Source organism: Rhinolophus sinicus, chromosome 17 (assembly GCF_057876585.1).
Source record: "Rhinolophus sinicus isolate RSI-liver-muscle chromosome 17, RSI-T2T, whole genome shotgun sequence".
Classification (NCBI taxonomy): domain Eukaryota; kingdom Metazoa; phylum Chordata; class Mammalia; order Chiroptera; family Rhinolophidae; genus Rhinolophus; species Rhinolophus sinicus.
In genome coordinates this window covers 59,740,646-59,766,929 of record NC_142517.1, presented here as the reverse complement: position 1 = coordinate 59,766,929, position 26,284 = coordinate 59,740,646, and the positions used below count along the sequence as shown (strand labels likewise).

The 26,284-nt window shown below is 35.8% G+C and overlaps 1 protein-coding gene across 8 annotated transcripts in view; it reads right to left on the bottom strand.

Moving 5' to 3' along the window:
• Window positions 1–5,481: 5,481 nt before the first annotated feature.
• ZNF148 (zinc finger protein 148) overlaps window positions 5,482–26,284 on the bottom strand; it is a 106,870-nt gene continuing 86,067 nt past the window's right edge. For all 8 annotated transcript variants that reach the window (XM_074330569.1, XM_019723691.2, XM_074330597.2 and 5 more), the window contains 2 exons: window positions 8,696–8,814; window positions 5,482–8,385 (listed from right to left, as the gene is read on the bottom strand). In XM_074330569.1, coding sequence (XP_074186670.1) covers window positions 6,787–8,385; window positions 8,696–8,814 — 1,718 coding nt within the window. In that variant the 3' untranslated portion in view covers window positions 5,482–6,786. The remainder of the gene's footprint in view (window positions 8,386–8,695; window positions 8,815–26,284) is intronic.

Here is a 26,284-nt window from a genome sequence, read left to right as displayed (position 1 = left end):
AATCACCCAAGAAAAACTGGGATCTAGGAAATGAACTAGCAGACGTCAGCGGTATTATGATGTACAGTTGGCTAAAGCACGATGCTAGTAAAGCCAGGGTTCTAGGATTAATCTCAGCAAAGGCCAATTAGTCTATATTTGTCCCAAGGACCAAGACTACACTCGTAACTGCAGAGCTTTTTTACAATGTCCCAAAACAGTCCCACTGGTCTCAAGATGGGAATGGCAAGGTAGTAAATGGATGAAAATGAAACGACCTTCACTAATGGGGGAAAAAAAAAATCCATGCTAGGTTAATGGAATCTTATCTGTAAAGGAAAAAAAAAAATCACATATAGTCTTAGCTCTACGTTACACATATTTCCAGTCTAAAATACTGGACAGTAACATTTGACTCCTGCATTTTAGCGCTGCCTAATAGCATTCTACACAAAGTACAAAATTGTTACCCAATTTTGTGTAACAAACTGTTAATTCCATGGACAGCCTTTTCTCTTTTTAGTATTAAGCTACGTACCACTGTTTTTAAATGTTTACCATTAGTTATTTGGTTCAGAATATTGTGAAAAATTCAGCTAGGAAATTATTCATAAAATTGTATTCTGTATTTTTTATTTTTCAAACAGCCAGTGTCCACATTTAAAATGCAGAATTTGCAAATATAAATTAGTGTAATAATTCAATGAAAAATAAAACAATTTCCTTTAGCATCACAATACATAAAATGGTATAAACTCTAAATGGCAAGGTTAACTACATGACAGTAATGCCAGAAGCTGTGAAACTCATTAAATCTCATAATGAATAGGTCAGTTTTAAAGAACTTTTCCATGTTCCACTATTATTCATGAAAAAAGCTTTCACTGTATTATAAAGGCTCAGCAATTCATTCATGGCATAGTACGGGGTCAGGCAAGACTTTATTTTTATGACAATAAAAAATAATGCATTTAAACCAAAAAATCCTCCCAACTGTTTAAAAACAATTCTATTTGGAAGGTAAAATATATTCTAAAATATACTGACTTACTGAATCTCAATTGTCAGGCTGCTTACTGATATGAAAGTTTGTATTTAAAAATATCACAAATGTCTTTTTTATTAAGTGAAAATTTCAATGTGGTAAGTCTCACTGCAAAGCAATTTTCACCTGAGTAGATTTTGAAATTTAGTGCTCATATATTTGGGGGGAGGTGGGAACGAAAGACCCACTTGTATCAGATACTAAGTTTGTAGTTGTCTTTCTCATTTATTTCACAAAAAGTTAAAGAAACATTTGCTGTGACCTTTCTCAGGACACAGGATACCTCCCTTTTTCCTGTAAATTCGTTCTGGCATTTTATTAATTCTCAGTATCCATTAATATTTCCACTTAGTTTCCCATTCAAGCATAGCAACTCAATTCATTCAGTTCTATACAACAGTGTCTATATTATGTACATGTTTAATTATCAATAGGCAGTAGAAAATAAAAATTTACAGTGATTGAGAAAGGGTTAGAAAATGGGATAGGAAAAGTAATACTGTATAATCAGAATATCCTATTATCCTACCAGTTCCAATGACAGGGTTTTTTTCCTTTATTAGTTGAAATACAAAGAAGTCATAGGGGATCCCAAGAAAATAACACTATATGTCAGAAAATTCAACGTGCTCCACCATCAGGATTTCCATCACACATTTAATTTCTGCTGTACAATTTTTATAAACTTGTTTCTCTTCAAAATCATTAGATTTCCAGATTAAATTCAGCACTACACAGTTTGCCCTTGAAGTAAAATGAGGTTACCTGCTTTATTTGGATATCAAGTTCCCTTCCAGACAGCGTTAAAATAAAGACAAGACTACACAGATAAAATCCAGTATAATTCAAATCCAACAATGAAAAATTTCCCCCATATTGTTGCAAAATTCTTTCTACTGAAATGCTCTGCTACAATAATAAAAAGCATACATTACATATAAAAGATACGAGTGTACTAAAAAGTGACAGAAGTGAACTAGCAAATCCTTCAAAGCACATTTATATAAATGACTAGCATTTAAAAAACATTGATCCTATAAAATGTACGTCATATACATTTAAAAATTGGCGGTTTTATTTCTAAAGCAGTGATGTGTGTGTTCAAATAGTTAGCTGTTCTGTACAGTATAATATCTACTCAATTCAAACTACAATAGGTTTATCTTCCTTTGTATTGAAGTTGAATAAATTCAGCTGATCAGCTGAGAAATCAAGCTTGAAAAATAAGAATCTAAAAATCAAAGTAGAAAGTTTACAACTATTGAAATGTAGATATGAAATATGAAGAGAACTATTTCACAATGGAGCTGAAGTCACCTCAAAACTTACGGGCTTGAATTGAAAACAGAAACAAATATTAAAATCCAAAGCAAACCACAAAGCTAGGTAGCAGTACAGAAGCAGGAAAAAAAAACCCCAAACCCCTTCCTTCAGTGTGATGGGCACTAAGTTTTGCGGTCTTCCTCCATCTTGCAGAAGAGTGGTAGGGCCATTCAATGCTTAATGAGTACAGATGAAGTCAGATTTAGCCTGTCTCCCCTGCAACTTCAATGATGCTGTGTAAACAGTGTTACGTTCCAAAAGGAGGAACAATGGAATTTGCTTACAAAAACTGATTAAAGATAATCATTATTAAATGAAACAAGGATAATTAATAACTCTGAAATGTTTTTAGAACTTTCCTGATGCTACTTGTAAAGTTAGCACTGCTATGTATTATTGCTTACATACAGTACAACATCATATGCCTTCTAACATAAAGCAGTACTGTGATTTGTTTGTACATATTTACAGATTCTTAAAAACAAGCTGTAAAAACATTACATACTTTCAGACAATACAAATTAGCACATTGGTACTCACTTTAAAACAAATGGAATGCATAACATTAATAAACATCATAAAGGAAGACTCACATAAAAGTCCTTGATTGTCAAGACACGTTTATATATAAACTCTAACTGTGCAGAATTAAAGATTCAATCATAGGTACATCCTTATTTGATGAACCATATTTACAGCATGGTATTGCATAAAAAAATAAAATAATGTTTACAGGGTTTTACTTTTTTATCCATTGGATTAAAGAAAGCAACAAACACAACAAGAAATGTTTGTCTGCTTTAGTTTGTTTCCTACTGAAATTTAAGTGAATAAAGGAAACATACGGTTTTTATTTGCAGAATACAGCAAAAACAACTGGAAAATTATTTCCCTGAAATAAAGTAATTTGAAACGGAAAAGGTTTAAATTAAATTGCAGAGACAAAAAGCTTCTCATTGATTATAATAGTGCTTCTTCAAGTAAATATACTGTGAAAAAAGAGTTCTAGTTTAAAATGTTCTAAGAAATGTAGTATTACAATAATGCCTACTTTTAAAGTTTCCCGGCTTTTTTTTTTTTTTAACAGCCCTTTAAAAGCCCAAATTAATAAAATGAAAGGAGTGACAAAAGATCTAACCTAGCTGGCACTTTGCAAGTTTCTCTCACCTGTGGAAATGAAAGCCTAACCTGAGCACAAAGCCTCTTTTGCCTCTCCAAAAGAGAAAATTACCCGGCTGCTGACAGTCCTCAGCCAGAGCTAAAAGGATGGATTCCTATGGCATCAAGTAGAAGATTTGCAAGTAGATCCAAAAAATTTACGAGCCACTCAAATATTCTGAACCAAACGAAATATGCGTGCATTAAGTTAAAATAAAAAAAAATAAAAAAGCTTTTTAGACGCTGCTCAAGAGATGTTACCTCATCTACCATGTTTCCCCGAAAATAAGACCTAGCCGGACCATCAGCCCTAATGCATCTTTTGGAGCAAATATTAATATAAGACCCAGTCTTATTTTACTATAATGTAAGACCGAGTCTTATATAAGACCGGGTCTTATATTAATGTGCTCCAAAAGACACATTAGAGTTGAAGGTCCGGCTAGGTCTTATTTTCTGGGAAACATGGTAATGTGATTTGTTTCCAATCTTCAAACACGAGAGTAGGTCCTAAGTGAAAAAGCACACCTCATTCACATTGACCAAAAGTGTAAGGGTGTAAAAGCATGTTTTAATAGAACAATTTGCTCACTGAAAGTATAAGAAACACAAATTGCAAAAGGATATCTCATATCCTCAATAGTCTGATCTGAAGCAGCACAGAAGGCTACTTGCTCGCTTTCTCTACTAATGCACATACAGAAATTAAGTAACTTTCTAAACCAAATTGGGAAACCCAAAACATTGAGATGTTTATTATATGACAATAATACAAGGTAACTCTGGTAGGCATTTAGAATTTCACAGTTAGAGAATGATACTTAAAAATGGTAGGTCAATAAGTTATGACAAAGTATCACTTATCTAAAAAATGCTTATAATGTGGTAAAAATGTCTGCCATTCTACAGATTTAAATAAATGTGTTGAAGACAGGAACACAACACCTGAAATTCTGCTTGCATAACTACCGTGTTCAAAGGCCTTCCTTCCTTAGCTTACCCTAACTGCTCAGCAGTAGAGACACATTCTAAAAACTGTGCAAGTGATGTTAAAACAAACAAAAACTTTATACTGTATCAAGAACTACATCAAGTTCTCAATAGAACAAAACTTCGGATCAGGCTCAAAAAAAAAAAAAAAAATCAACTCAGGAAATAAAGTCCTACTATCATCAAATAGTAGTATGAGAAAAATACAAATGCCTACCTAGGGAGAGCACAGTTCCATTTTTAACATCTCACCTGAATGAAGCCTTCTTGCAATTGTGATGTGCAACAAATCACACACCATTCTTCAGAGTCAATAATGGCAGAACTTAAATATCTACTTCAAAGAAGTCTAAAATTCTTGAAAAATTTGGCAGCAAAGAAAGCTGTCAAATGCAAAAATGAATATTTCAAGCAAAGCTTAATAACCAAAGTGTAGAGAAAACCACATTAAAGATAATTTATATTCCTTACCATTAAAACACCAATATGTTCAAAATAAATGTAAAGAATGTTAACAGTGGATATATCTTAATTCCTTCTTTATGAGAACAGTCTTGGGATAACATTAAATAAAAGAAAAAAATAATTTAAATGTATGACATTCTATACTGAAACAAAGATTACAGATCTATAGGGCCAATATAAAAGTTAAAGTGTAAATTAACAATAAAGTTTCATTTTTCAAGGGTATTAGATTATCACTGGTACTATATTACTATGTGCATTGTGTCAAAGATGGCAGAAATTTAAAATAAAACAAAACAGTTGGAACAAATAGGATAATAAAATCAGTAAAACTAATGTTCTTTTCCAAAAATTAAAACTGTCCAATGTGTAACTCAAACCATCATTCTTCAGAAAAGTGTATGTATATATATACATATATATGTATATATATATGTATCTATATATATATAAAAGCACTATTTATTGTACCATGCTGTATTATTTTAAGACAAAGTATTAACAAAAAAACATTCATGGTATAAGGATAAATTCTGTAGTTTATTTAGATTTTGAAATGCAACAAAAAGTTTCCGATCACTCATCTAGCTGAAAAAGAAACTGTAGTTACTAGAATTAGTAAACACTTTTGGTTTATAAAATTGTAATGAGCAGTGTTCATTAAAAGTAACTCAGGATAAAATAAGCAATTAAAATGCCCATTTCTTTAGTTTCTCTGGATACTGTTTAATTATCCAATCTACCAATATTCTAGAAAGAAAAGGATTAAACCAGGTTTTACAGTTCCAAAGACACCCAATTTCCATTTATTGCCAAAAATTAAAATTGTCAATTATGAGATGATTATGACACAACCATATCAACCTAAAAATCTAAGTTTTTTTTTGTACTTTGAGAAATCAAAAATACCAAATAGATTCTAAGTGCTCTATGTTAACTGAAGTGTATATGTAAAGTAAAATATAATTAAGCTTTAAAATGTGGAATATACATTTTGTGTAAGCATTATGTTCTTGGGAATGTAATCTACAGAATATCATCTTACTAAAACTTCAAAATCTTGATACCTGCACATGAAAAATCATAAAAAATATCTAGGTACAACTGTACAAAGAAACTGACACCAATATGCATACTTCCATACAGAAGTGAATGCTTCAACAGTTACGTATTTTGGTAAAAGTTTTGAAAGTATGCATATTTAAAAAGTAATTAGGCTTTTAAATAGTGGAGTCTTAGACTATCAGATTTTTATTACTTTCTCAAAAAACAAAAAACAAAAAAAAACCCATGTCAATATAATGAAAATCAAGGGTATATGGCATATCATTCTTTTTAAAAGGTGGTTTCTTTTTCCCTTATAGGACACACTAATTTATTTAAGCCATAATCTCTTGACATTTCAACTTTTAAGTTCACTCTGTAAAGTATACTCAGATTCCCTGCTGAAGTGCAATGACTATGCTGAAAAACTTAAAACAGTATGAGTAAATTTCACACAATTACTAATCTCCTAAGAATGTACAATGTTATCAGTTAGGAAACAATTGTGCGAAAGTCTTTTTTTTTCCTTTTAAACATGTAGGTGGAACAGCAAGTTTCTGATCTAAAACAAGTAATGCATTGCTTCTATAAAGGTGACAACATGTAAGGCAGTTCAAAGAATGCTAACCAAACAAAATGCAGTTATTGGATTATCTTGCTATTCGTATCAGCTTGTTATATCGCATTGCTCTTAAATCTGTACAGCACTCCATTTTACACAGAGTAACCCCACTCTTGATTAATCTGTTTTAAAGTGCCAGTATTATTTACACATTTTTTTTTTAGCCAAAAGTCTGGCCAGTTGTGGCATCAGGTGAGGATGTCATCCCAGCTCTGTTATCATTTACATTCACCAAGGGAAATTCTGGAAATTCAGCACTTGTCCCTGGTCCCCGAAGGTTCACCTGTCCATTGGCAGTGCTAAACTGAGTAGCTATTCCAGCTCTTGATCCATGATAAGGAGCACGGAAGGGCTGTTCAAAGGAGCTCATTTGGTAAGCTTGGTGGACAGGCTGAGCCTCAGCTTTCTTCTGAGAAGTCACTTGATCTAAAAAGTCCTGGGTTGATGTGGCAGAGGCATGGTTTGTCTCATCACCTGAAAAGGGAAACGAGTGCTGTGAATCACCAACTATTAGTCCAAAGTGGGACTTATCTGGAGTTGTTCTTAGTGGAGAATTCATTCCCGATCGAAAGCTATTGATGGGCATGGCTGCATAGACTTGCTTGTCTATGGAAGAGAATGCCGGCTGATTTGGAAGGGTCTGGTTATCAGTCACAAAGTTAAGGCTCGGGCTATTCAAATAGGCATCATTTTGGCTAGTTCTGTCCAAAGCCTGCTGCAGAAACTTTGAGTATTCCTGCAACATATTGGCTTTATCTGATGAGGATGCTTGGGAGCTGGATCCAACATTCTCCGACTGGGTGACCTCGGGTACTTCTGAAGAATTTATTGATATGCTAGAAGTCACCTCTGTGTCTGCAACACTGAATGATATTTCATGCTGTCCGTTAGCTTTATGGGAATAATGATCCAACAGAGTCTGCAGTACCTCATCTGGAATAACATTTTTGTCATGATTACTCTTAATCTCCACATTCAGTGCCTGTGAATCTAATATGGACGCGGTGGTACTTTCATCAATGACACTTGCCACAGCTGCCTGTGTCACAGAAGGCTGAGAGGCTATGGTACCCACATTCAGCGCATACTCTCTGCTGTTGTTACTTGCTGCTTGAAGATACCGCTTCTTCTTCAAAAACTGCATGGCGTCATCGTAATTAGTACTGCTATGCACAGGTTTACTGGGCCCCTCTTGCAAATTATCAACCTGATCAATGTCAGCATTGCCTTCTGAGTCCAGTAAAGCTTGTTTATCCACAAGTTCAAAAGCATACTTTGAAACTTTGCTCTCTTCATATGTGGATAAAGGTGAAATTGTTTGATTTTGCTCCAGTGGCTGTTTCAGACTTCTCTTACTGTTAATTTTTTTGAGAACCAGCTTAGGTGGATGGATTTCTCCTGATGCATCTTCTAAATGCGATCCCCCAACCGAAGAATGTGGCATTTCAACAGCATACTCTGCTACCATATACTCGTCTTTTACTTTAGTACTTGAAGAATAAAGAGGCAAGTAATCATTTTTGTCTTTCTTCAGGTCAGATTTGTCCAAAGCACTCTCTTTGTCCATCCCAGATGATTTTTTCTCGGTTTTCTGCCTTTTCTTTTTTGGCAGTGAGTTATCTTTTGGTGATGTAGAAAAGCCAGAATCTTCCTCGGATGTCAGAAGGCCACCTTTGATGGCACATCTGTTCAGTTTTTTGTCATGATTTTCATGGCACATACGTTTATGTTTCAATACACGATCTGTTCTGGAAAAATACTGTCGAATTCAGAGTTTGGTAGTGAGTTTTTTGTTTTAGTTTGTATTTTTGATCAATCAAGAAAAGAAAAAAGAAAAGAAAAAAGCAATTAATACAAAGATAAATATAACAATATAAGCAATTCCAAGCTAATTTGCTGGGCCAATTATTATAAATCTAAACAACAGATGCGAAGTCTTCAAATAGTTCCAGTAGTAAGTTTCTAATTTATTAGAATTACTTTATAATTTAATTCAGGATAGAAAATTTTTCAAGTGTTCATAGCTCAATAAACTGGATTGAAAAAAAGAATTTCAAACTACCTCTTACCTGTAAACAGTATTCACACTGGTAAGGTTTTTCTCCACTATGAGTTCTCTTATGCCTTTCCATATGATATTTTTGTATGAATCTCATGCCACATTCATCACAGCGAAATGGTTTTTCACCTAGTGCATGATAAAGTTTAAAACAAAACAAATATTGTAAAATGAATTACTTTATCACAACAATCTCTAAATAAATAGCTTTTGAGAGTTCACATATTTGCTCTTTTTAAATGACAAAGTGTCTCCATGCTAAAGATATCTTCCAATTTCATTTTTCAAGAATATTTTGCAGAGATTGGCATATGCAATTGGAAAGAAAAAGCTGAAAGCAGGTATACTCAATTTCCCTGCCTTTCAAGGATATGTGTACGTGACATACTCTTTCCATGGAGACCCGTAGTGCCAGGAATTTATAGCAATATGAACATTGTTTCAGTAGAGTAGCTGATGTTTCTAATCTTACTTTCAGTCATGCAAAATAGCATTTTAAAAAGATTTTTGAAAAGAGAAATGTTACCCATATATAGTCCAACACAATTCTTGGGTAAAACCTCTTTAATTCTTCATTTCTTTAAAAAATTATTTGTAGGAGTTAAATGAAATTTGAATCCTAGGAAAACATTCTTTAAAATTTAATTTATTAAAACAAAAAGAGCTCTAATTAGAGACTAAGTTTCAAAAGGTTTGTTTAGACTGATTTTATTTTTCTCACCTCAAACCAACATTTCTTGTGTCTTTTTGGGAATGAATAAAACTAAGCACTGTTAATTGGACACACAACTCCCAACCCCCTTTTTGTGTGTGTTTTTTTTTTTTTTTTAAATCTCATAAAGACCTCTTAGCGATAAGGAACCATTACTATGGAGATCTAAAACAGTTTGGGAAATGCTTGTTTGGGAAACTACTGTTTCTACCTTTCATACATTCCACTAGATTTTACTAAATACATCTCTACCCATAATTCTGCCACAGGAGATTAAAAGACATACTACTTGTCTTGAAACAGTTTAACACATAATTGGAAAAACAACATACATGCATAATAAAGAGACAACTAACGAAACTATGCCCAGCTCTGCTTTACCTCTACAATTTTATATCCCACTAGTTCTCTCCTTAACCTTGTCCTCCAACCAAATCAAAATACCTACCCTTTTGAGTTTTTCCATGTTTGTACTGATTCACACTGCTCCTTCAGCTAGGAATGCCCACCTGTGTTCAGGTACTACATTTCCCTCAGGATCCAATCCCATATCCTCTGAGATACTTTTCCCTATTCTCCCAAGGGAAAGTTATCTTTATTTTCTTCAGATGGGATTGGCAGGAAATATTCAAAGTGATGAAAAGCAAGGACCTACAACTAAGATTAGTCTATCCAGCAAAGCAATCATTTAGTATAGGACAAATAAAGAGTTTCCCAGACAAGAAAAAGCTAAAGGATTCCATCACCACTAAACCAGTATTACAAGAAATGTTACAGGGACTTCTTGAAGAAAAACATACAATAAAAATATGATTAATAAAATGACAATAACTACAATTCCTATCAATAATTATTTTAAATGTAAATAGATTAAATGCTCCAATCAAAAGACATAGGGTGGCTCAATGGATAAGAAAACCAGACCCATACATATGCTGCCTACGAGACACACTGCAGACTGAAAGACACACATAGACTGAACGTAAAGTGATGGAAAAAGATATTTCATGCAAATGGAAATGAAAAAAAAAGCTGGGAAAACAATACTTGTATCAGACAAAATGGATTTAAAACAAAGGCTGTAACGAGACAAAAAAGGACCCAGCAACCCACTTCTGGGTATTTATCCAACAATACCCAAAAGATTAATTTGAAAAGACATATGCATCCCTATATTCATTGCAGCATTATTTACAATAGCCAAGATATGGAAGCAACTTAAGTGTCCACTGATAGACAAATGGATAAAGAAGATATGGTGCATATATACAATAGAATATTACTCAGCAATAAAAAATAATGAAATCTTACCATTTACGACAACATGGATGGACCTATAGGGTCTGATGTTAAGTGAAATAAGTCAGACAAAGACAAATACCATATGAGTTCACTTATACGTAGAATTTAAAAAACAAAATAAATGAACAAATAAAACCAACAAAGATAGACATTTTGATGGTGTCCAGATGGAAGAGGAGTTGGGGGCAGAAGGATAAAAAAGGGAAGTGATTAAGATGTAACAAATTGCCAGTTATAAAAACAATCATGGAGATATAAAGTACAGCATAGGGAATATAGTCAATAATATTGTAATAACTATGTATGGTGTCAGATAGGTACTAGACTTACAGGGGTGATCACTTTGTAAGTTACATAAATCTCTAATCACTATGTCGTACACCTAAAATAAACATTGTATGTCAACTGTAATTGAAAAATAAACAAAATCATTTTTTTTAAAAAAAGAGGTCTATAAGGAGACTAGTCATTTGCTGGTATGAGTCCCAAAATTTTTTCCTGGCCTTTTATACAGTGGGGGTTTTGTTTGGCTACCAGGGTTTTTAATTTTTAAGTAGTTGAGTTTATCAATCCTTTATGGATATCAGATTTTGAGTGTTATTTTAAAAAGGAGTTTCCCATTCCAATCTGCCCATATTTTCAATGACACATTTACAGTTTCATCTTTTACATTAAATCTAATATATTTGGAGTTCATCCAAAGGTAGAATGTGAGGTACGAATAAAACGTCTTTCCAGATGAGTATCCAGTTTTCCTAATACCATTTTATAAGCCATTCAGCTTTTCTTGATCACATTTTTTATCATTTCTTTATTATAATCAGACACTAGTAAGTTCCATTCGCCTATTTCTAGACCTTCTGTTCTATTCCATTGGTTTGAATATTTGTAAGTCAGAACCAAAATGTTTTAGTTATTAGGACTTTAGGTTTGTATACATAGTGTATATGAGTATACATTGTATATATACTGTACACACTAAACTGGTAAAGCTTATTGTATGTAAATTATGCCTTAATTTAAAATAATGAAAAAAAGTCTGAAGTCAACAAAACGTATTTCCCTTAAGATAAAAAAAATTAAAATTTAAACTAATATGTATATCTATATAAAACATCCTGAGCGAAAATTCTCAGCTATTTTGCAAAATAAAACAAATCACTATTATCCCATATTCGTCCAAAAGATCAAAACTTTACAACACATGGATGAATAGATATGGTCAGGAATTTATTGAAATTCTTTATTATTTCAATTTTCTCAGTGAAACAGGAACCAGGCAATCAGCTAAAAGTGAGATGGTAAGAGGAAATGTTGGAGGTTTATGGAAAGGAGAAAATATAAAATTGGTTTGGGAGAAACGTTAGCAAGTGTTTTCTATAAAAGATCAGACGGTAAATATTTTAGACTTTGAATGCCATACAATCTGTCACAATTACTCAACTCTGCTATTGTAGGGAGAAAATAGCCATAGACATCACACAAAGGAATTACATATGGCTATGTTCCAATAAAATTTTACTTACAGTAACAGGCAGCAGGTGGAGCTGGCCCATGAGCTGAAACATGGAGACTGAATGGACTAGAAATGAATGGTTTCTAGTAGCCATTAAGGGACCACTTAAAGTTTAGTTACCCTAATTCAACATTACTTTCTGTTTTATTCCACAGATAAGAGTCACCCAAGTTCTTAAAGTTGTAAGTTAGCCAAGGGCATCATGTATGAGAGCAAGGGGTATGTGTGCAAGCAAGAGAGTGATTATGATAAATGATAACTTCAATGAAAATTGAACAAAAGTGATGAAAAATGAGGAAAACAAGGGATAGTGAAAAGGAGATAGAATCGCTGGATTATAGGTTTTCATAGACACAAAAGGTTGTTGAAACCTAAGTACTAGATGGCATGTGCAGGAATGATAGGTGGTAGTGTTTGGAAAATGAGACATTTAAATCATGAAGAGACTGAAGTTTGGTAACCACTAGTGTAAGGTATGATGAAGAGAGAGGTAGCACAAACAGCAAGATCGTCAACAAAGCAGAGGTCTAAGAAATGAGTAGGACATTTAAAAAATTGACTATGACAGGAATGGGCAAACTTTTTTGGTAAATGGCCGAATAGTAAATATATTAAGCTTTGTGGGCAAAGATGTAAAATCAAGGCTTTTGTATACATACTCATATAATGAAAGAGAAAAAAATTCCCACAAATTTATTGATGAAATTCAAAATATAATGATGATAACAGAATAAAATTTTCCATACTTATGTACCAAAGAGAAAACTGGAATTTTTTATGGGAGGAGATAGCATTTTACCAAATTGGGGTTAAAGTCAATGTTCCCTATGGTCTGCTAAAACTTATCTGCACGAGATTTTACATAAGTCTATTTTTGAAATTGTCTTGTCACAAAGAGAGGTAGTGATATTAATCCATAAAAACAAAATTTAATTAAGTATTATTCATCGTTTGGAAAGCATTTCTAAAAGAATTCTACTAGATTCTTCTCCTGATATTTGCCTTTTAGCATACCATTACACCACAGATTAATTATTTCAAATGAAGATTAGGTAGTTACAGTTTAATGTATTTTCAAATATGGACTTGCATCAAGGTCAAAAAACTGATCAAAGTGTAGTTTGAGCTTAGAAAATGTATCTACCCCATATCTGTGTGGGAATGGAGATTTTGTTCTTGTTTTAACTTGCAACAACATGGGAAGTGTATAAAGCAGCATTTTGTGATTCAACATGAGCTGTCAAAATGACTTTACCAAAGTACAAGTTTCACTTCAAGCACCGTTTTCCCTTTGTAATATTAGGTTGACTTTATTAAGAAGCATTGTCAAGTCTTCAGCAAAAGCTAATTTCCACAGCCCTTCTTCAGTGTTCAATAACAGTGGCTGAGAGTAGTTCTTCTCAGTCAGAAAAAAATTTAACCATGGCTCTACACTCAAAAACTCTCAATAAAACTACCAATTCTATTAAACTACTGGATAAGTGAGGATATACAGCGTCCATTTCAGACAAAAATTCATGGAGCCAGTGATAGTTAAATCCACTAGAGCAAATGAAGTTTACTGCTGACACTACTGGTTCAGTGACACACAATACATTCAAATGTTTTCCACAAAGTATTGTTCATGTAATACAATAAATAGCCATATGCTTTAAATGCTTTCTTTATATTTCCTCAAGCTTTGTAAATTAGTCCTACTAAACTATGCTTTGTTCCATACATATTTCTCCATCAATTGTAACACATTTTAGCAGAATATATACTTCATATTATATTGAAATGTCTTACTTATCATGTATTCTTTTTTAAGGGAAAAAAACCTTTACTGAAATTTAATTCATATACCATGCAATTCAACCATTTAAAGTGTAAAATTCCATTATGAAAATATTCTTGCCTATAGTTGTTCCACAGAGGCTAATTCTTCCGTCACTTCAAACTTGGCATTGTCTTCTTGAATAAGTAACAACTGAGTAGCATTAATAACATCTGTCAACTCTTCACAATCCAAGGAAAACACGTGGAATCATTTGCCTTGTTTTTTAATTGACTGTTGATGTTGTTCCACGTAGGATTTCATTTTAACACCAGCGTACCACAATAAAAGCTTAAAAACCACTAACCTTTATTAACTTCACTCCTTTACTGCCTTCTGACTAAGCTATTAATTTTCATCTATATTTATTCTTCCTTTGAAACATCTTTCTATACATTTCATTCAATTTCTAGTCTTAGGTCTTGTTAATAAATACAGGCCCTCATCAGGATATGACAGTGGCATTCCTAAGAAATCTCCTTATGAAAGCAATTGTTTCAATGAGGGAGAAAAAAAAAATTGGGATTAGTTCCAGAAGTTATATTCCTGCAGTGGAAAAAAATATTAATAAATCCATACTGTTACAGAAGTAGTAGCTTCAACTCTCAATTCAGCACAGTAATGATTAAATGTAAACTTTACGTTTATACAAAGTATCAGGAACATATTTACCACTCAAGAACTGTCCTCCAAAATGTAAAAACAATGCAAATGTAACATCTTGGAAATACAAAATATTACACAAACTACAAGGGAAGAACTGACCAAAAATGTTATTATTCTGCTCAAATAATCTGTTAGCATTTTCTATTTCTTAGTTGAATCTTTCTCTTTTTACTATCAAAAAGCTAAATAATGCTGGCTAGCCACTGAGCAAATTCTCCTACTGAATAATTATCTCGATGTCTCAGTAATTAAGCAGAGCATCAAACAATGTTTTTGGTAGGTAGTCCCTGCACCTCCTTGGAACAATCGTTCTTTTTCCCACCCTTGCTTAGCATCTCAGCTCCTTAATAACAGCCTCTCAAATGCATCCTGCCCAGTCCCTGTTATTAATGTTCATGGCTTTTGCATAAAGGAAACCCTGGCATTTGTCACTAAATTCTAACATTTTAAAGTAATGCCTTTCAATTCCAGGTTCCAATTAGTCCATCGTCCATTTCCCCCCAACACTCATATTAAAAAAAATACAATGTTTTAAAAACAGGCAGATTTTTCTGTAAGGATAAATTTTTCAAGACTCTAGAGTTACAGGTGATCAGACTCAACGTCCTTCACCTCTATCCTAAGAACTAAAAGGTGAATGAAATAGGCAAGAACCTATCTAAATTATTTTTAAGGATAAAGAGAATTTCTCCATTATATAAGTACAACAGACCTATGCAGAATACTACTGGTTTCAAACAACAGCAATACATATGTTGCTCTCTGTGTTGGTATTCATTTTGTTTTTTTTAATTTTAAATAATCTACAATCTGGTCAATTCCCCAACGTAATTAAGAGTTGACTGAATATATTTGTGGAATAATTAGAAATGAATATTGAAAGTTCTTGCTCAACAGTCATTCTTTCAGCACCCTTAGAGAAGTCAAAATCAAAATATATATAATGTAAGTAAAGAAGAATCAATTAAGCACTTTTAAAGAATTTACAGAGGAGTAAAACAATATGGGGAAAAAAATCAATAATCTTTTGGTTAATTTGTCTTCCAGCTCTTTTACACAGCGTGAAGAGGAGACAACACAGAGTTCTTTAGAAAACAGAAGGACTTGCATCAATGACCAACAATGCAAAAAGCTTAAAAGCTGCATGGGAGTTGAAGGTGGATAGAGAAGTAACTACCTAGTACTACATTAGGATGTCAATCCTATGACCTACATTTGCTTAACAGTATCATCAAGTTAGACTTTCTCCAAAAGATCTACAGAAGAGCAAAACAAGCTACAAAATACATAGAAGCTGCTAATATTGTGTCTGCTTTCAAAGAATGTCAAGACACTTTCATAAAATTCAAATGTGGGTTGAAAATAACATTTAAGTATTTTTGAAAAAATGAAACTCTTCAGAGATAACACCTAAACATCTTAAAAGTATCCAGAAAAATAAGAATGAATGACCTTGATAAGGAAATTTAGATTACCTTAAGCATTCTAAATCGTATTTCTTCATCATCACCGTGTCCAAATCAGACAGTACATTTTGTCTGCCATTCTTCTGCCAAAAGGCTCAAATAAAATACATGAATTCTGAGTTTAAGTGTCATTAAAAGTCAGTCAAATGAAAAGATTTATCAACAGATAAAAAATTTTGCTGTTAGCCAATCCAGACATCTGAAAATTTAATGAATTCAATATTTGAAAGATATGGACTATTGGTCATCCATTCAACTGGGTTCTGAGGTGTGATCAAATACAGTGAATGTTTAAATTTAAAAAATGTATTACAGTAAAAGACACATTGCCATTAATCCCCCTCAAAATACTCCCCTTCGCTTTGAACACACTTATCCCACTGTTCTTGCCACTTTCTGAAGCAGTTCTGGAAGTCCTCTTTCGTGAGTGTCTTCAGTTGTGCTGCTGTGGCTGCCTCCATGTCCTGAATCATTTTGACTTTGGGGAAGAGCCAGAAGTCACACGGTGCCAGATTCAGTGAATAAGGTGGATGAGGACATACCATAATGTTTTTGACAGAAATTGCCATACCAAATAAGATATGTGACACAGGGCGTTGTCCGTGATGGAGGATGAAGATACGAAAGAAGACTTCCAAAACTGTTTCAGAAAGTGGTAAGAACAGTAGCATAAGTGTGTTCAAAGCGAGGGGGAGTATTTTGAGGGGGACTAATAGCAATGTGTCTTTTACTGTAGTACCTTTTTTTTTTTAAATTTAAACATTCACCGTATTGTTTGATCACACCTCGTAGTAGCTGTCAAAATGGCAGCTTCAAATATTGGAGAATCCTGAAGGTGTTCAGTGTTTGAGTAACTGGGTATTTTTCCAAAAGTGTCAAAAGATTTGTAAAACAAAGCATTAGATCTAGTCTCAACTGTCTTACTGCTTCATCTTTTGTAGAATGTAAAATAATTTGGGGGTTGGGGGCGCAGAGAAGAACCCATATGAAAGGAAGGCAAACTAACAAATGAAAGAGTAGAGAAACTTACTTGTTCTTACACTGATCATGTTTTCCAAAGTCTGAAAATGATTAAAACAACCCAAAATATCAAAAATGAAAAACTGCTGTTAAGAGTAACTTTAAAAAAAAATTAGGAAGTTCTATGTGTTAAGTTAAATCTGGGGAGTCCTTTTCCAGCTCTTTTTCTGAAAATTAGTGCATCTTATACTGTTCAAAAATGAAGAAGATATAAAGTCCAGAAAATATAACTTTGTTTCAATGTAATACCCAGTGGTTTCCAAGTTTTGCCTACTGGTCAAAAATGATGTAACAGTACATTCCTTGAAGCTTAACAATGTTGTTTCATTTGTTTAAAAACATTTTCATACCTAAAAGTAAACTTGACTAACAAATTTGCAATTATCTGAATAAATTATAATTTTTAATATTAGTTATAAATAGTTAAAAAAAAGTAACACATTTGCCAAATTTCCAGTTTTCTTCATAAAACAAAAATATTCTTCTAACATGGGAGTTAAATGGTCTGGTATTTCATAATGCTTACAGGATAAATTTAGCTTGGCATCAAGACTTGACAATATAACACTAAAATCAAGCCTTCCAGTCTTATCTCATCCTTACTCTACCCACTCCTTTCTTTCTACTCAGAATAGTCATTTACATGTCCATCTTCCCTTTGTTCACTCCCTATCAGCTGCAATTCGCTCTTACTCCTATTGTCCACAGACTTCATTTCAGGCGAGCATACCCAATTACCCACAAGCCATAAGGCCAGGTCCAAGAGTGGCTCTGCTCTTACCTGAACAAAATAAAAACCTCCATGTTTAAAACTGAAAGCTTTTGGGAGAGATACCAAGATTCTGCAGTAGGTAAACACTTGCCTTACCTTCACTCACGACCACATCAAAATTACAACTACAAAACAATCATCTTTGAGAATCACCTAAAATCTTGCTGAACTGCAGCTCTACAACTAAAGACATGCAGAAGCCACCTCAAGACTGGTAGGAGGGGCAGAGACGCGAAACGGGCTGGTCCTACCCCATGTGACCATTAAATATTGGGAGGAATATTTTGCCTGTGGAGGTCTCCAGTGCCCCACCCCCGCAACTTTCAGAGGAGCGAGAGGTCCCAGCCCCTACCAAGACCAGGGTTCCAGTGCTGGGGAGAGAAGTCCCCATAATTTCTGGTTGTGAAGATCAGCAGAGATTGTGACTGAGACGGAGGGCAACTGCAGTCCCAGGCGCTCCTCCTAAAGGGACTGCGTGTGGACTTACCCACCAAATGAATCACTCGCTCTGAGCTCCAGCGCTGGGGCAGCAGCTGGAAGGAGGCAGGGACAAATGGTGGGGAATTGAGTTGTCTGGCTTGGGACAGGGGCTGGAGAGGCGGCTTTCTCCTGGATGGGGGATATGGCGGAAGCCATTTTGCTTCTTTGTTGAGCCCTCCCCCTTCGCAGGCGTGCAGACACAGGCGGCCGCCATTTCTGAGTCTCTGCTATTTGTTCACCAAGCCCTAGTGATTGGAGACCCCGCCCCGCCCAACTTTTGGGCACACCCAAGCTGCTTCCAGTGGGTTTTTCATATGACTACCCGCCTTAGCTCAAGCTGCAGACTTTCCTAGGGTCTCTCAAAGGTTCACAGAACCCAGACAAGCAGCATCTGGCTGGGGCATGGCCCATACCTCTGGCTGAGCAGCCCTAAGCCCAGCACTAGTGACAGCCGGCCTTGGTTGGAAGCTTGGCCTGTCAAGGTGCATCCAAGCACAGCACGCGCAGCAGCCATCTGTGGATTTCTTTGTGGCTCTTGCTGGATGGCGCCAGGTGGGTCACGGGATGCAGCTGAACCTGACCTGCAGTGGGTTCCCTCCCAGGTGACCCTGGGGCTGGCATGCCCAGTGGCCAGCTTCAAAACGAGTTGGAGCATCACCCAGCTGCCTCCAAGTACGACACACCCAAGAAGCGGACTGGACAGGCACCAGAGCCCTGCGGAGGCAGATCCTGCTCTATAGGGTCAGCCCCTGCACCACAACTCCCCCACTGTAGTCAAGGCCAGTCCTTTCAACCAGTGAGCCCAAGGGTAACTCCTTCCCATTGATATGCAATTATCAACCAGGCTCACCTACAACAGAAGGGCACACACAAGGGACACACCTGGAGTGTGTGGCTCAGGTGATCAGAAAGACTGCGCCACTGGGCCCCACAGGACACCTACTACATAGGCCACTTTACTAAGACAAGAAGACATAGCAGCCCTACCTAATACACAGAAACAAATACAGGGAGGCGGCCAAAATGGGGAGACAAAGAAACATGTCTCAAATAAAAGAACAGAACAAAGCTCCAGAAAAAGAACTGAACAAAATGGAGACAAGCAATCTATCAGACACAGAGTTCTAAACACTGGTTACAAGGATGCTCACTGATCTCAGGGAGAACTTTAACAAAGAGATAAGAAACATACAAATACAGATAGAAACATGAAAAAGAACCAGTCAGAAATAAAGAATGCAATAACGGAAATGAAGAATACATTATAGGGAATCAACAGATTAGATGAAGCAGACGATCGAACCAGTGATGTAGAAAATACGGTAGCAAAAAACACCCAACCAGAACAGCAAAAAGAATCCAAAAAACTGAGGAGTTTAAGGAACCTCTGGGACAGTATCAAGCGCACCGACATTCACATCATAGGGGTACCAGAAGGAGAAGAGAGAGCAAGGAATGGAAAACCTATTTGAAGAAATGATGATGGAAAACTTCCTTAACCTGGTGAAGGAAATAGATACACAAGCCCGGGAAGCACAGCAAGTCCCACACAAGATGAACCCAAAGAGGCCCACACCAAGGCACATCATAATTAAAAAGCCAAAGGTTAAAGACAGAGAGAGAATCTTAAAAGCAGCAAGAGAAAAGCAGTTAGTTACCTACAAGGGAGTCCCCATAAGAATGTCAGCTAATTTCTCAACAGAAACTTTGCAGGCAAGAAGGGATTAGCAGGAAGTATTCAAAGTGATGAAATGCAAAGACCTACAACCAAGATTACTCTACCCAGCAAGGCTGTCATTTAGAATTGAAGGATAAAGAGCTTCCCAGACAAGAAAAAGCTAAAGGACTTCATCATCACCAAACCAGTATTACAAGGAATCTTAGAGGGATTTCTTTAAGATGGGAGGGGGTTAGGATTGGTGAAAGGGGAAGGGATTAAGAATACAAACTGGTTGTTACGCAGTAGTCATGGGGATGTAGGGTATAACACAGGGAATATAGTCAGTAATATCATGATAACTATGTATGGAGCCAGATAGGTATTTGATCTATCAGGGAAATAGATGGGAATGGGGTTGGGGGCAGTGTGAAAAAGGTGAAGGGATTAAGAAATACAAATTGGTAGTTACAAAATAGTCACGGGGAAATAAAGTATAGGGAATATAATCAATAATACACTAAGAATTAAGTATGGTGCCAGGTAGTACTAGTTAGGGGGATCACTTCCTAAATTGTGTAATGTCTAACCACTATGCTGTACACTTGAAACTAATATAAAATAATACTGAATGTCAACTTTAATTGAAAATTTAAAAAGGGGGGGAAGATCAATAATATTGTGACAGCATGGTACAGTGTCAGACGGTTGCTGGCGTTATCATGGTGAGCACTTCTTTAGCACAGGCAATGAAATCAATCATGTGGTAATAACACTGCAGAGCTAGGTGGGTGCTGCTGAATAACTGTGATGTACACCTGAAACTGATACAATATTGTATATTAGCTATATTTTAATAAAAATCTTAAACAAACAAACAAACCTAAAAGTTCTTGTGAACTCAAATTTTATTGTGCTTGATCTACCCTTTTAATAACATACTGGGTAAGGGCATGAACTTTGAAGACCTGGACTGTGTCTTCAGTTGTGCACTGGTGCAAGTTATTTAATCATTTGACCATTAGTTTCCTTATACATAATAGTAATAATAATAACACCCTCCTCAAAGGACTGCTGGAAGGAGAAAGTAAGATGATTTATGTATTGTGTTTAATACAGTGCTTGGCAGAGAATAGGTACTCGATAAATTTAGTTGACAGTTTGATATTGTCAGGTTCATAATGAATTCTTAGCTTTTTAATTATATTGAAGTACCTGCCTCCTTCTGGTTCTTTTAAACTAACATATCGGACACACTTGTCAGGTTCATAATGAATTCTTAGCTTTTTAATTATATTGAAGTACCTGCCTCCTTCTGGTTCTTTTAAACTAACATATCGGACACACTGCTTGTCCTATTATCCAGCATCTCCAGTTTGTTCTGATGTCTGTTTGTCTGCCTGACTTTTAACTGGCTACTGTGTCTCTGAATTGATTATCTGCTATCTGTTTACCTATCCTTTCCCAAAGATCCCCAACTTCAGTATACCCCCGATTTCTCTCCTGGTCCTAGTTTCCACCATGCTTCTGCTCTACCACCTATAGTTCCTGTGATGACACTTGACTCCCCTGTAACACATGGACTACAAAATTTAAATCTATCTCACAGGGCCAGTTAAATTCTACCTCTTCCATGAAGCGACCAATCTGAATACTCACCGGTCTATTTCACATGAACTCCAAAAGCACTGGTCATCTGTACTACTCTATATAAGATTTGCCGAATTGTGAGCCACACAATTCACACATTCTTTCATTTAATAACACATAAGAACAAGACCACTTCAAGAGATGTGTTAAGCTAGAGACTTGTCAAAACAAATGGTAAACAACTTTTTTTAAACTACAGACACTAAAACAAAGAACATTTCACATGGATTTGAGGGGAAAGGGTATTCACACACACACATACATACCCACAATATACAAGGTCTGACAATTAAGTTCACAATTTTGTTGCAACGATATTGCTAACCTTTCCTGATATCACAGGGATTATTCATTATGAATCTGTATCAACTGGACAAACAGTTAACCAAGTTTACTATTCAGAAGTGCTGAAAAGCCCGCGTGAAAAAGTTAAGACGACCTAAACTTTTCACCATCAATTCATGGCTCTTGCATCATGACAAAGCACCAGCTCAAACGGCACTGTCTGTGAGGGAGTTTTTAGCCAGGAAACGAATAACTGTATTGGAACACCCTCCCCACTCACCTGATCTGGCCCCCAATGACTTCTTTCTTTACCCGAAGATAAAGGAAATATTGAAAGGAAGACATTTTGATGACCTTCAGGACATCAGGGTAATACGACAACAGCTCTGATGGCCATTCCAGAAAAAGAGTTCCAAAATTGCTTTGAAGGGTGGACTGGGAACTGGCATCAGTGCATAGCTTCCCAAGGGGAGTACTTCGAGGGTGACCTTAGTGATATTCAGCAATGAGATATGTAGCACTTTTTCTAGGATGAGTTCAGAAACTTAATTGACAGACCTTGTATACATTAAATGAAAATGAGGCAACTTTCACTATCAAGCCTCTGATTCTCCATATTTCAGTTCTAATGTATCATGTTAAAATGGAGTTCATTTCCTGGATGATTTCTCCTATCCTACCAAAACAAAAAACCTTTAAAGTATGGTACAGTGTTTTATATATAAATACGTATGCATGTGTGGTATATGACTTCTTTTATATCTTTACTGAGATGTTTTGTTAGAGTGTGAAACTTGTGTTTTATACATAATCGAATCTTTTAGTGTGAATTATTAACAGTTTTGCAGAGGAAAAAAATCTGGTTTCTGAAAGCTTTGTTAAAGCAGAGAATTCAGTCCGAGCAATCTGTACTTCCCTGCTTACTCTTTCTTGGCAAGCTCTGTCCATGCCAGTGCCGTCTGGCTTCAGCAACCTCAGTGCCAGGAGCTCGGAGTGCAGGCAACATTCTCAGCAGCACAAACAGGATTCGGTTCCTTCATCTTCCAAATAAGAGTTAAACCCTAACTAGGCCTGTAACATTTAAGTAAGATTTCTCCCTTATAGCTAATAAACTATAAATCAAGGCCTCAATATAATGAGGACAATTCTAATTTTTGTTAATAACTGAACCATACTGAAGGAAATACAAAGTGTTTAGAGCTTAGTCAAGGGTGAATCAACATTCTCTGACTCCACCCCACTAGCCCAACTGGTTTAAAAAATAATAATGTTATTATTCAGCTGTTTAACATGGTTGTGAGCAAAAGTCATAGTCAAGAGGAAAAGAAGATCAACATATGTTTTCAGGCATGAAGAATACTTACTTAAAAGACAGGTTTTTCTAGTGTTTCTTACTACATTTTTATCTATAAAATTGTACATATTTAAAACTAAAGCTTTAAAAGAGAATTTTATGGAAACTTAATGTATATGCAAAATTCTCAGTGATTTTGGCTTATTTGCAAAATCCCTTTTATTTTGGGTAAGAAAGTCATTTTATAAAAATTTCCCCTCACACAAATGGTTTTATAACATTTTTACTAATGAAATGAAAAATAAAGTATGAAAATTGCCACAACTATACAAAACAACCATAATTTGCTATAATAGAAGATCAGAATAGGTATTCTTTGACTTACTATTTAGAGTAATTTAGAAAATTAAAATATTGAAAATTGTACTTAAGTTCTTTACTCCTCAAACTCACACTCCCTCCCCGTGGCAATAAGACTGGCATTTCCTTAGAGTAAAATGGTGACATGGTGACTAGAAAAGGACACAATTGGATATTTGTCATTCTAACATTTATTCTATACATGCATTTGAAAATGCAAAGGAAAAGGCACCTTAGATAAAAGCATCTGATCACATAGTAAATCTGCCAGTGATGACGAATGTTTAACCTTGGTGTGTACCTGAGCACTAGTAATTCTGACCCTAAACAAAATGATCAATTAGGATTATTATCTTCAACCTTCACTTCAACTCCTCAGACCTTCTCTCCTATCCCCAAACATATTGTAAGCAAAGGATCTATAATACATTCACAGAAAAGATATAAATCTCCCATAACTGTCAAAAATAGCAGTCCCAAGGATATTTGCATTTTGACAGTTTCCAATGCCTTAGGCTTAAAGGAATAAAGCTTGAACCAGAATTTCAAAGGTCAGCCTCAGGATGAAAAAGTACTTTCCCTAAAATGATATTTCATAGGCTAGCCGATAGTCTGCGTCCAGGCTGAGTTTTAAATTTTTCTGTTTGAAAACCAAATCAAGCTAGGTTCTTGGTTTTTAAGAGCCACAGAAGATTTCTTTGTTGGTGGTAAGAGCAGCCAAGGAGGTAATGATTTTTAATCTTGTTGCAAATGGAGGAAGAATGGGTGTGGGGGCTAGGAGGCTGGGAGACTGGAGGAGACAGGACGAGACCTAAAGGGATGAGGCAGGCTATAAGGAAAAGAGAGGCTGTAAGAACTGGTAATTCTTCTCACCACACAAATTTTGAGGATCAGTTCAGAGGTGACTCATTGAAAAATGGATAAACATAGGCAAAATCTTTTTTCCTGTCATACCTATTTTGATGCATTTTTCTAAAAGAGTCTAAAGATAGAGAAAGCTTTGACATGGGCCAACTGTAGGGCACTACCAGCCTCCAAAAATAAAAGCTATTTAAAACATGAAAGAAAGAACAGTAAGGACAAAATAATAAATGATGGAGACCATGTTTGTGGTTCTAAATATATATTCCCAGGTAAGGACAGCTTATAGGTATTTTAATAAGACAAAAATAACTTATAGTCTTCAGAAAGAGTCTACAAAGAGAATCAAGAAAATGAAGGAAAAGCTAGTCCCCGTATATCAGTTCCTGGGAGGTGATGGGGGGAGGACACAGGACCAATGGGGTAAAACTGAGTTTCTCTTCAAAGGAAACTTTTCTGTGTTAAGGAATCACAAGGACTGGTTTGCCCTGGTTCCTCTCAATTTCTTATCTTCTTCTAAATATATTCTCTATAACATGAGAATGCCAGCCTTTGCTTCAGCTCCTTCTAAATGTTACCAACCCCATAAGAAGGCTTGGTGGCAGAGCAAGAAAAACTCAAAAAGGCCAAAAGATATAGCTCTGTTTCTAGTCCCACTGGGCACTGTTAATGATTTCACTTGGGTACTCTAGAGTCACAGAGACTTGAGCTGGAATCTTGGATCCATCATACACTATAAATTTAGCAAAGTTTCTTGACTTCTGTGTTTTCTACCACTTCCTCATCTAAAAAATGGTAATAATAATGGCTCCTCCCTTTCAAGATTACTGTGAGGAGTACATGAGATATTTAACAAAACATTTAGCACAACCTGATCTTCAAGACAACCCAGGGCCTAGCACAGTCATTTTCCCAGTAAGATTACAGGACTGTGACCAGAATCCACTAAAACAGAATAGAAAATAGCAGAGTACATGCAGTAAGGGCAAGTACCATTTTAACAATCCCCACCCTCTCTCTCTCTCTCTCTCAACAGAGCCTCCTGCAGTTTTTCTGTATTGCCTCCTCTATGTAACCTTTAACAGAGAGCACATCTGATTCTTCCTCAGGGCACAAGAGCATTTTGTATAAAATTCTACAACAGTTATTAGAATGTGCTTGTTTATATGTGTTGTCTCTACCATTAGAATATAAACTCCAAGAACTGCCTTGTATTATCTCCGTAATTCTGGTACCTAAAAAATCCTGAAGGTTCAGTAAATTTCTGTTGAGTGAATGAATAATCGTCAAAATGTAATATGTATTTAAAAACATACAAAAATAGTTAACCAGGGGAGTTCCGGAAAAATGGCGGTGTGAGGTGAGCCTCTGTAAAGCTCCCCTGGAATTTACAAAGAATCGAACAACAAAAACTCCACAAAGGACTCCCTGCACAGCAGACAGGCAAGACGAAGAGGCCCACTACCGACTGAAATCACCTACAGGTGGGAGATTCACGCGAGTGGCGGGAGGAGGAAAGGGAGAAGTGCGCGGAGACGGAGCCGCGCGGGCGCAGGACTCAGACCCAGCTCAGTGCGCCGAGCTCGCTGCTTCCCGGAACTACCGCAGCTGCGGGAGATCGGACTGCTAGGGCTCCGCCAGGGCTCCACAGGGCTGAGGGGACAGCATATAATACGGCTGAACCCAACGCTCACGGCAGAGACCTCGGAGTAAAGACTGAGGGAAAAAGGCTGAAAACGGTG